We start from the raw sequence: 13,000 nt of genomic DNA on the forward strand, positions 1-13,000 counted from the left end.
ATGTATACACTAATGTGTATAAAATTGATGACTAATAAGAACCTGCTGTATAAAAAAATAAAATTGAAAAATTTTTAATAAAAGCTTCAAGAGGATTGACATATACACATTACTATATATAAAATGGATAACTAATAAGAATCTATAGCACAGGGAACTCTACTCAGTACTCTTTAATGACCTATGTGGGAATAGAATCTAAAAAAGAGTGGATATATGTATATGTATAACTGATTCACTTTGCTGTAGAGCAGAAACTAACACAACATTTTAAATCAACTATAGTCCAATAAAAATTAATTTTAAAAAAAAGAATGACTGCTCTTAAATTATCTAAAATGTTTTCTTAGCTTCATCTAGACCGTTCACACCATCTGAGTGGCTAAAATAAATTGTTTTACCAAAAATGTTCTACAAAAATGTCATGACTTCTATTAGCAGATGTTAAGAGAAGTAGCACTGTGATATCAGCAAAGTGATGAAAGTTGCTTCCTGCAAAGATATCGTTGACAGTATTGTTCATTATGCTACCCTGGTGTCCTGTTAATACAGGAACTCCTCCCTACGTGCGTACACCCCCACACACACACCATTCCCCCCCACAAATACCAGGAAAATTTCTCTCTAATAGTTTCGTTAATCCTTTTGCTTTTTCTGAATTACTGACTTATTTTTATCTCAGGGACACTGTGATGCACGTAACTGATCTTGTTTTCATCTTCCCATTGGCTACTGCAAAATGCAAAGCAAAATCTAGTCACTGTATATAGCATGCATCTTACTTTCTTCCCCATATTTACCATTTGCTTCATTTTATTTTTGTAACTCATCTTTCTAGAACTAGCAGAGGTATTAACTAAATGTAGTATTGAGCCTTTCTCAGCTCAGTTAGCCTTGCATAGGACTTTGTTCTTTTAAATTGACTTACATACAGTTTTTGACAAGACAATTACAAAATATAATTTCTGTGTTTATTTCAAAGGCTAGCTTAAAATCACAGAAAAAAATCATAATTTGTGTTTCTTTTCTAAGTTCTAGTTTTTAATGCATGTTATATAACTGTAACCTTGTTTTTTTCCCCCCAAGGCAGCCAACAGTTAGATTCCATTCATGTAACACAATTGGAGAGAGATACTGTTTTAGTGTGTTTAGACAGTAAGTATTATTTTAAAGTTTATTCTAAGTATACTACTTGATATAACATACCTTTTCATGGAATTGATTCTAATAGAATCAGTAAAGTAGATTTGCAATTTTCCACCTTAAGTGGCATTGTTTTATTGATGAAAAACCTAAATTGGCTACAGATGTACTAACTAATTGATCTGTTTGTCAGACTGTCCTCTGTGACCTTTTTCTTTATTCTGTTTGGCCTACTTGGGAACATTACAGTCAGCCCTCTGTATCTGTAGGTTCCACATCCTCTATTCAGCCAACCATGGATTGAAAATATTTAGAAAAAAAAATTCCAGAAAGCTCAAAAAAGCAAACCTGAATTTGCAAGTGCCTGGCAACTATTTATATAGCTTTTGTGTTGTATTAGGTATTATAAGTAATCTAGGATCTACTGTGTAGCACAGGGAACTATACTCAATATTATGTAATAACCTATAAGGGAAAAAAAGAATCTAAAAAAAACTATATCTACATATATATACACACACATATGTATAACTGAATCGCTGTGCTATACACCTGAAACTTATACGATATTGTAAATCAACTATATTTCAATAAAAATATTTTTAAAAATTAAAGTCTATGGGAGGTTGTGTGTAGGTTATATGCAAACACTAGGCCATTTCATATAAGGCACTTGAGCATCCATGGACTTTGGTCTCCGTGAGGGGTACTGGAACCAATTCCCCATGGATACCGAGGGACAACTGTATTAGAATAGTTTGCCATAACCTTGGGGTAAAATTCTGTATAAAATTATTCTGTATAAAATTCTGTATAATTCATTGTAATTAATGAAAAAATAGAAGGTTATACTAATTTGGTCACTTGTAGTCACATAACATAAACTTTTGGAATCATGTCAGTGTGATATTCTAATGCACAAATAGATTTGACACCTTTACCTGCTAGTAGTGATTCTTTTGATGCAGCGAGAGGTGTTACTGATAGATGTGTGTTGTACTGTATATGCAGTGGAAGAGACAGAAAAACTTTAACAACAGGTGTTTTCAATTTTGCAAACAAAGCACTCTAATTCTTAAAATCCCCCTTACTTTAATGCAATGAATCCTGCAAGTGAAGTTCACCCAGACTTGGCATTATATTTGAAATTTGGCAATATTTGCTGTGGTTTGATTCATTCCAATATTTTAAAATTACTAGACCTGCCCATAGATGTTTAGGGTTATTTTTAAAATTGTTCCACTACTTAATTTACCTGTATTTTTGTCTTAATTTCTGTTCTCTAAAGTGTTCCCTAGTGGATTTGCCTTATAGAATCATAAAGATCATCTAATATTATAGATAAGTAAACCAAACCCAGAGTGTTTCATTTGCCCATTATCCCTTAAGTATTTTTGATTCTTTGAATACTGATAAGATTGGCATGTTGTTTGGTTACTCTTAAGTGAATTTGATAAATTATTTTTTACCCAAACAAGTAGAAGACTCAGTACTAATTAATGAAATAAACAGATGATCAGAATTTAATTGTAGTAGTATTGAACCTTTAACATTAAATGCCTAAATACCTTCTGAGTCAAACAAGGAAAATAAATTGTACTTAGTTTTCATTTTGTTGATTTATTTATTTTTAAAAAAATTTTTTAAACCTTTGATTAATTAGGACTTCCATTTCCCAGCTATTCATGGTAAATGGAAAGTTGACTTTCTTCAGTTGTTCTTTTTTTCTTAGGGGAGCAGTGTAACACTTCGAAAATTGTTTGTCAACTCTATGGTATAAATCAGTTTTACTAAGCAGCAATGGAGATAGGTGTGTAATCACGATAGGTGTGTAATCACAAATAATGGTAGACAGATGAGAAAGTAATGCAGAGTGAAGATATCTTCCAAGTCAGAGCTAAGATGGTTGAATTAAAAAACAAATGGACAAAAGGGAAATACAAATATTCACATATACTGTCTATCCCAGAGTTTACTTATAAAGAAATTCTGACTTTTGAGAGTACTATTTTTTCCTCCCTTGTACTTCTGTAGAATATTAGTTACATACTAAAGTTAAGAATTACTGCAAATATTACTTATCATATGTTATGTAATTTGTAAGGGGGAAAAAACCAACTCCTATTGCTGAATATTTAGGCACCAAGTTAACCGCTATTAAAGAAACACTTCACTTTTTAAAAAATGAGAACGTAAGTGTTCAATATAAACTATGAAAAAAAGTACTGGTGGAATTGCCATTTACAACGGAGGCCTCACTCTTATAGAATCTATCAGTGACAGTTTTTCACTGGGCATACTTGAATCAAGAGAAATAATTGAACTTTATTAATATTGTTATATATCCATGTAAAATCCACTTATCAAGTTACATTTATTTTAGCAAATCTGCATTTCCAGTCTTGACTTGTTTTTTCTTTTTTTAAGAATTTGTAAAAATTGTAAATCTACAAGGAAAACTAAAATCAAGTAAGAAACTGGCCTCTGAGCTAAGTTTTGATTTTCGCATTGAATCTGTAGGTAAGTCTCCTTTTATTAATAATGCATTTAGAGTACTTGGTTTTTTGTTCATTCTGTACTTAGGGTTATCTAGACCAGCACTGTCTCATAGAAGTTTCTTTGATATAGAAATGTTCTCTGTGTTCTTAAATACAGTAGTCATTAACCACACTTGTTAAGTACTTGAAACATGGCTAGTGCTACATTTTAATTTTAATTAATTTAAACTTTGATGTAAATAGCCACACAGGGCTAGTTACTATAATATTAGACAGTGCAGGTCTGGACCATAATAAATCTTTTATTGTCGTTTCTTGAATATTTAAAACATGAAATCATTTCTTCTATTCATTGTTCCCTTTGCTGCATCAAGTGAATTATACTTCTTCCAATTCTTTCCAAATCATGAAGGTATTTGTGTGATGTGATTAACAATGTTAGATATGCTAGAATTCTTTGCCGTGTAAGATTCTGGTTGGTGTGTGTTGATGGTTTTTGCTTTTAGGTCTATTTAAATATAAATACTTTCCCACAGAATCTGGAAAATACTATGCCATTTGAATTTGCTTCCTTGTCAATGAGTGTTTTACTCTGTAATATCATTGGTATTATGATAAAAATTACTATTGTTTGCATCCTCACTGATTATATGTCAGTAAGTATTTTCCTCAAGGGTGATAGAACTTATGAAAAAATACTATAGGTGGAAACATTTTGAACAATTCATGATATGGTTCTACTTTAAGTCAAAAACAGTTAAAATTGGTGATTTTTATTTGGGCTGTAAAAAATATGTGTATTTTATAATTAAATGTATATACTTTTTAAAATGTGTTTCTCACTGTTTAGAAAGTTTTCTGTTGATTTTTTAAAAATTTAATGGTTTCTCAAGTGGAGTTTTGCCCTATTGCAAAGAACATTCATCCCTCTGGGTAACCCTCTTACATAGGAATAATTTGCTTATGATTGGAAATTTTATTCAAGCAGAAAACCTAAACTTTCTGTAGATGCCATGACAAAAGGCATTTTGGAAATATTTTCTTCTTTTAGTCCTTTGTATGCTGGCTGTTGCATGCCAGTTTCTAAGATTTAATATTTTCAATAGAGATTCCAATATACAGATCTTTAGGTCCTCTTAATTTTAACTGAAACACACTAGTACCTCAACTTTTTCATATATGCCAAATTTTTTAGGATATTTTCGTTCTACGAAAGTTTGTTCCTCCTAGGCTACCATCTCTTCTTTCCAGTGAACTTTGGAATAATTTCAAGGATCCTCCTGGGTAAAAAGAGTCCCTTTAAGTCACCTTTAAAAACAAAGCCAGTACTACCTGTTTTTTTATTTCATGGCTAGTGAAGCTTGTATGATTGGTTATTGCAAAATACTTTAATGTTTATTGAGCTAAATTATGTTTCCAGAACATTCTTATGTTAACTTTTTACAGAGTCAGTATTCTAGTAAGAAATATAATAAATTTCAATCACTTTCTCCCATCATCTTTACTGGTATAGGGCATATGGCTAACTCTCCAACAATCAAATTGGTTTTCTCCTTCTCTCACTGTGCTTTAGTGACTCTAGCCTCTGGCCAGGAAGGACCCAGAGGCCCTGCTGCCTCCCCCCCACCCCAAAATTGGGGGCCCTGCCACTCTGTTTCTAAACCACTAAGTGACCCCATATGTGTGCTTCAGTGGGCCCAGCACAGGCAGGACACAGAAATGGACAAGGCACAGCGAGAACAGGTTTTCCTCCAAGACCCTCAGGCCACCCCAGGGGATCGTGGGAGATGGGTGGGCAGCAAGAGGGGATATGGCATGTCATGAGGTGGCCACACTTTGGGGTCACGGTCGTTCCTGATTCCAAAGCCATCAAGAAGTTGGGCAAGCTTGGCTCAAATCTGTGACCACACTTGTGAACAGTGGGACCTGCAAGGACAGGGCAAAGGCCCGGTGGGCTCTGGAGCCCTGATGGGGTTGGGCAGCAACAGTGAGTACGATAGCTGAGAGCCCCTAGCCCCTCCAAATAAGAATTGGTTCACAGATCAGAAATATTCAGTGTGTGGTTAAATTTTAGATTACAGGACAGGTTTATTTTTAAAAATTAATTTTATAATAGGGAATATGTGAACAGAAATAAAAGATGCTTCCTTAATAGCTACTTCTAAATATATCACATTATTTAAATGATCATGTTTTTAATCCAAAAAACCAGTTATGTTTTTATTACTTTATTTACCTAAGACAAAAGATAGTATATGAAAGAAAAATTAATATGCTGATGTCCAGCTCATCAAAAGTTAGCTCATTTTTAAATAAATGCCTGTTATAATGTATCTTTGAAAACTTCCATGACCCTGCCTCAATAAATTATTTGAGCTTTGTCATGACTTAGTCACAAAAATGTTGGGAACTAATGGTCTAGACAGTGGAATTTTGCACCAAGCACTTGAATAGCCTTACATTATCATTTATTAAAGACAGTTAAGGAAAATGTATAATGCACTACTATGTGCCTTATTTTAGTCCCGTTCTCCCTTATCTTTTTAGTATGCCTTCAAGACAGTGTGTTGGCTTTCTGGAAACATGGAATGCAGGGTAAAAGCTTCAAATCAGATGAGGTAAGATTTCTCTAATTACCTCCAGTGATTCCCATTAAAGATTTTAAAAGTTGAAACATTCGTTTTATGTATTTTCTTTCTGAACCCACGTTGCTATGTTTAATGCCTTTAATGCCGGTAGAACAAAACTACCAGTATTTTCCCTTCAAATAATGTTCAGTTTTGTATTTATTGTATTCTCAGTGGCCACGAGGAATTGTCAAACATGAGTTTACACAATTTCAGTCCTCTTATTTGTAATTTATAAATATGGTTGCTAAACTTACTAAACTTTTCTAAAGGTAATAAGCCTTTTCCATAATCTATAAATGTGCAGCTTCTTTTTTTTGTATAAATTTATTTATTTTTATTTTTGGCTACGTTGGGTCTTCGTTGCTGCACGCGGGCTTTTCTCTGGTTGTGGCGAATGGGAGCTATTCTTCGTTGTGGTGCACAGGCTTCTCATTGTGGTGGCTTCTCTTGTTGGGACCACGGGCTCTAGGTGCTCGGGCTTCAGTAGTTGTGGCTCACGGGCTTAGTTGCTCCGCGGCATGTGGGATCTTTCCAGACCAGGGCTTGAACCCGTGTCCCCTGCATCGGCAGGCGGATTCTTAACCACTGCACCACCAGGGAAGCCCCTGCAGCTTCTTTTTTAATGTTATATTTTAAATTCTAAATTAATATGTATTGGATCACGGGACTAAGGAAAATCTAAGAAAATTAATTCGTTTACTAAATATTTATTGAGTATCAAATACATTTAGGACACTATTCTTATTATAGCACTGAAGACATAATGAAGCATAATTATAAATAATATCAAACCCTTACGATGTCTATCTTCCAGGCACTTTACAAATGCTATCTTATTGAAGGCTAATAATACAGTGGGGTTTAGGTACAATTCAAAGTAAAGTTATGTACTATTCATATTCCCGATTTTACAGGTACAGAGTGATTAAGTAACTTACCCAGAGTTACAGAACTAGTTAAGTGACAGAGCCTGGATGTGAAGGGTCTCCAAAAATCACTTCTACTGAGATAATCGGGATATATTTCATGTAGGAGGTGGGACTTGGGCTCCCACCTTGAGAGGTGAATCCTAACAGTTAAGAGAATACTAACAGAGACATTTCCCATTTGTGTGAGTACCTGTGTAATTCTTGCACACCAGGGCCTCACAAATATATGGACTTATTTTGAAGCTTAAAATCTTCTATTTGAATTACCTTTACACTGTTATTTAGATATAACTATTTCCACCTCTTATATGAATGCAGAAATAGAATGCTTCCAAGTAAAAATGATGTAAATCAGTGGAATTAGAATGCTTCCAAGAGAAAATGATGTAAATCAGCTTGTCTTTGAAAGCGTCCGTTTAGTTACTGACCCATGTCACTAAATGTCACCAGGCCCCTGCATTTAATGAAGCCTACAGTCCTACTTACTGCCATAACATTAATTGTCCTCAGATGCTGTTTTCACTGTGTCACTCCTGTGGTTTGAAATCTGTAGAAGTTACTTGTTTACCATATCAAGTGTGAATTCTACCTCCTATTTTTAAGTCATCTTGCTTACCTTTTTCTTTCTGGTTTTGTTCTCATCCTTCAATTTGGGCCTACCTATAATGTTCATAATGTAAAAATCAGCCATTCTAGTCCACAAAGATTGGAACATTTCTGAACTGAATACTCTGAAAATCAGCTGCATTTAGTATAGCACCAGATTTATTTTCTGGTTCAAGTTTGTTAACTCCATCTTCTCAGCTAGACTGCAAACTCATTGATAGCAGAGTATTTTTATACTTATTTTATATCCACACTGTCAAGAGTTTGTGTTCCTCCAATAGCTGACCCTAAAACAAGGACTCAGGTCCTTGTTTATTTGGGAGTAGATCCCAGAAAAACAAGTGACAGAGTAAGGAATGTAAGATGCAGAGGGACAAAAAGCCAACAAAGAGCACATTAATAAACTGCTTCTCACTATGGGCAACGAGGGCTTAATCCTATAGGAACTACTGAGGAACAGTGTGGAGCACACCTCAGAATTGGCTCATCAGAAGGTGGGGAGGCGGGTGCGTTTATACACCAACTGCTGTCCCTGGTAGTTAAGGGTTTCCCCCAGAGGTGTCAACTCCCCACACTTTGGAATAGTACCTGTGCACGACTGAGTACCTTCTTTCTTTAGTATTGGAGAAGACAGAGCAGAGGAATACCCCCAGTACACAGATGTAAGACACAGGTGCATAGGAGTGTCTACCGCAGCTCTGCTGAAATCAGGTGGGCTGAGGGGTGCCACCTCAAGCATCTGCCCTATGACGTAAAGGAAGGAGTAGGGGCTGTGCAGTCCAGCAAACCTGTACTCAGATCTTGGGTCTACTAGTTATATGACCTAAAAGTAAGTTACTTAACCTCACTGAGTCTTAGTTTTCTCTTTAATAATATGGGAATGATAATACATATCATAAAAAGTTCTAAGGAAAGTGCTTGACCCAAACAGATGTTCCATAAATGTTGATTTGTTTCTACTAATAAGCAGTCAAAAAAAACCTTACTAAAATCTATTTAATTTGAGGAATTGAGTCTATCAAAAATTATCATTCTTTTTAATACTTGCTCTATCTAAATGATTTTTAAATTATAATTTAAATAATATGGGGACTAATAATATGGGATATTTTCTTTCATAGGTTACCCAGGAGATTTCAGATGAAACAAGAGTTTTCCGCTTATTAGGATCAGACAGGTAATAGTTTGGTTGTTTTATTACCAAAGGAGTTCAAGAATTGTATTTTTAATTATACTGTCAACCTCTGACTGTGTTTCAAACACTTATTTTTCAATATACTTATATTGTTTCAATATATTTATTTATATTGTTCAATAGAAGTAACATTGGTTTATAACATTTATATAAATTTCATGTATACAGTGTTATATTTCTAGTTCTATATACCCTACAGTGTGCTTACCACCAAAAGTTTAGTTTCCTTTCATCACCACACAATTAACCCCCTTTACCCATTTCACTCTCCCTCCACCCCTACCTCTTCCCCCTAGTAGCCACTCTGTATCTACGTGTTTGTTTTTGTTTGGTTTGTTCATTTATTTATTTTTATATATGTTAAACAAAACTCTTAGAGGCTTCAGAATCTTAGAGAAATTTCCCTGTATCTTTATTGAGAGAGAGAAAAAATATTTAATTAGTCAATTAAGCAAGCTGTTGTCAGTGTGAGGATCATGATTCCAGAAACAGTTATACTCAGCCAAGACAAAATGTGTTAGATGGGTGTTTATGTCCCTAGTATCATGACATATTTCAGGCTCCTTTGTTTTCATCATTTCTCCCTGGCATGTTAACTTCTATTAACTGTTACTGTATATATCCAACAGAATGTGCACCTCCTGACATGTACTTTTATATCACAAGATATTTGACTGAGTCTCTGAGGTCATTCTAAATTAGAAGGAATTATGTGGTCTCTGTGATCAAAGTGAAAGATAAGTTCCAAAACTATGCTTTCTCATGAAAAAAGAATTATAGCTTTTGTTCTTCAAAGTCTATGTTATCTGCCTCTACAATGAATAAAATACCTATCCCTTCCTATTTTCCAAAAGTTGTTACTGCAGCAAAACTGGCTATAGTGGTATACATTAGTCCTGAGGCAAGGATTGAGAACCTCTGATCTTCAAGTTCAGTCTAGTCACAAAACCATTGCTTAGATATTACACACTTAAGGAAGTCGGGGAGAATTGGAGTTATGACTGCATAAAAATTTTTTAAAGAGACTTTTGTGAAGAGAAAAAGGATTTTTGGAAAATGGCAACTACCCATTGCCGTTGAAAAGGCAAGCCCAGAGAGCATGGCAACCTAGTAACTAGTCCTGCATAAAAGAGAATTGGAGGACCACCTGGTAAATGACTGTAGAATGGGAGGCCCTTTGCTTCTCCAGGAAGGGCTGACAAAAGAATTGTAGATCATTCAGTGATCCTGGCACAAATAGCACTCTGGTGAGACATAGTATGAGAGATTTCTGCTTGATAGAGGGTAGGCATCAGAAGCCATTTCTCTTAGTTACTTGTTTCCTTCCAACTCCTTCCCCCAGAATTTTCTCTTTCATCTATCCCTTCTTTGTTTGTATTGTTTCTCCATTCTCTGTCACTCTTGCCCTAAAAAACTACTTTTTTCAGACCATTGCCTTGTTCTGATTATCTTCTTACTTGGGCATCTCCTTGATTTTAAGACATATATCTTAACCAAGGCTTTTGTTTTGTCTTAATTTTTAAAGTGATTTGTTAAATTGTATTGTTTAAATATAGGTATTAATGTCTAGGAGGAAAGAAAACTATGTCAGAATATTAATAATGGTAAACTGGGCAGTTGAATTATAGGTAATTTTATTTTCGCCTTCTACTTTTCTTTAATGCATGCTTTAAGTATATATTACTTTTTTGTTTTCATTTCAAAAGTAATAATATGCTAGTTGTAGGAAATTCATACACTAGAAAAATATAAATTATTTATGCAACTCCCCCCACCTCCCATTTCCCCTTCTAGACTTTTTTCTCTGCACTGGCATGTTGTTTTTTATTTTGTTCTCAAACCTATCTTCCCACAGTGTAGATCCTATGATATGACACTTGATTGGTTTTTCTTCCTATTGGTCCTTTCATTGAACTCTTAACCCTGCCTTTGTTCCAGGGACAAGGGAGACGGCCCCATTTCATACTTTACTATTTATTTGCAAATACCTTGAAGAACAGTGTGAGTGGGTGCCTCTTAAAATCCTGTTTTATTGTCTCAGCCCTTCCTCCATCCCCTTCTTGTTCATGTATATTCTAAAGCTTTATTATACCTTTTTTTGGTATATATGAGTAAAGCAAATTTGTTTTTAGTTGGAATAAGATGAGACTATCCTGAAATGTTTTTAATATTTTATATTCATAAATTCATCAATTCTTATTCAGTTTTGTTTTTAAGCTATAAAATGTAAAGCTGAATTTGACTGTGCATCTATTAATGTGATCTCTGTGTAATTTTATGTGAATGTGAACAATGATATTCTTTCCTGGTTTGATGTTAGTATTTGAAGATGAAATCTCTGTTTCTCCTCTTTAACAAGACTTTTGTTTTGATTTAATTGCAGGGTTGTTGTTTTGGAAAGTAGGCCAACAGAAAATCCTACTGCACACAGCAATCTTTACATCTTGGCTGGACATGAAAATAGTTACTAAGCAACAGAAATTGGTCTCAAATGACAGGAAAATGAATACAGTCCATTGAAAGCAAAAATATCTTAAGGAAATTCAGTACAAACTACACTATGATTTGCTTTAATTGTTATGGGTTATATCTCAAATGATCTGTACTTTAAGGTAGAATTCAATATTTTCTGTAGCTGGAAACAGCTATTCTATCTCTTGCCACTATGTGGTGGTTTTATCAAGTTTGCTTAATAAAAGCTATGAGACAGATAGTCCTCTAGTTCCAGGAAACACAGTCTTTTTAAAAAAAATGTTTGTAACAAGGGTGCCATGATATTTTTAGATAACAACTCATGTGATTATCTTCAGAGAGATAAATTTAGTGACAGTTTTCTCATTTTATACCATGTTTTATTCCTTCTTAATGAACATAATTTGATAAAGAAATTATCAGGTAAGCCTTTCACTTTTACATTGGCCATTCTGTATGTTTTTGTAAAATAGAATATTTAATCCTTATTTATTAATCTCTTGCTGGAGTGGTGTAATGTATCTAACTTTTAGCAAAGGAAGGTTGCAGAGCAGCTTAAATTTTTTTATAATATATAAAAATTTTGTTTACCTTTTAAGACTAGTACTTTGAGGGTTTAAAGGCTGTGTTTGGAGGTTCAATACATACACGCAATATTATTTAATGCAAGTATTTTGTAATATAATATCATCCAGAATTGCCTTAAAAGAGAGTTTTGTGTTTTCAACTACATATAATTGTAGGGGGTCATACAGAAGATAATGATGATGGTTGAAATATTGTTAGAAGGAGTGTGTATTTCTAGATGTGACTACTGTGTGTATGTATTCTTGACAAGCAGCATAATATACCTGTGATTTTTTTTTTTTTACATTAGGGATAATGCATAAGAAATTAATCTTCATATATATTATCATCCCTAATGTAGGGGGGAAAAGTGTTTAACTGCCCATGATATGTATTTTACTTATACTATACCAGAGTGGAAATTGTAAAGCAACTACATGTGTATTCTTGGGTTTTTCACATATATAGATCTTCATTTTGAGTAGGTTAAAAAAAAAATCTTTAAATGAAATTTAATTCCTGATGGGATAGTATAAATAAGTATTATAAAAATCAGTATTCTAAAGATAAGTAAGGATTGGGCCATTCTTGAGTTTTCTTCCTTTCTGCTATTGTTAGTATTCAAACTGAAAGCATCACACTGGTACCTATTGTCTTAATGCATTTAACAGTTATTGTTGAGATGATGAACAAAGGGGTGGCAAGAGCAGACTATAAATTCATTTTCAGCAGTTCCTTGAGAGAAAGACAGTGTAACTATCTCATTCGGTCTTTAGCAGTCCTGTATAGTAGGTATTATCATCATCTCCTTTTTTTAGATGAGGAGATAAGGGGTTAGCAAGGTTAAGAGACTTAACCCAATTCACACAGCAAGTTAGTGGTTGAGTCAGACCATGAGTCTTGTGACTCTGTTCTTTTCACTATGCAATATGCAAACAATAAAATATTATGCAAATGAGA

General features: G+C 34.1%; 1 protein-coding gene across 3 annotated transcripts in view; it reads left to right on the forward strand.

Moving 5' to 3' along the window:
* Positions 1-13,000, forward strand: part of MAP4K5 (mitogen-activated protein kinase kinase kinase kinase 5) — a 138,054-nt gene extending 125,054 nt beyond the window's left edge. For all 3 annotated transcript variants that reach the window (XM_073800491.1, XM_073800490.1, XM_073800492.1), the window contains exons 28-32: positions 1,087-1,155; positions 3,571-3,663; positions 6,189-6,259; positions 8,928-8,983; positions 11,385-13,000. In XM_073800491.1, the coding sequence (XP_073656592.1) occupies positions 1,087-1,155; positions 3,571-3,663; positions 6,189-6,259; positions 8,928-8,983; positions 11,385-11,472 (377 nt within the window). In that variant the 3' untranslated portion in view covers positions 11,473-13,000. The remainder of the gene's footprint in view (positions 1-1,086; positions 1,156-3,570; positions 3,664-6,188; positions 6,260-8,927; positions 8,984-11,384) is intronic.

Source organism: Tursiops truncatus, chromosome 2 (assembly GCF_011762595.2).
Source record: "Tursiops truncatus isolate mTurTru1 chromosome 2, mTurTru1.mat.Y, whole genome shotgun sequence".
Lineage (NCBI taxonomy): Eukaryota > Metazoa > Chordata > Mammalia > Artiodactyla > Delphinidae > Tursiops > Tursiops truncatus.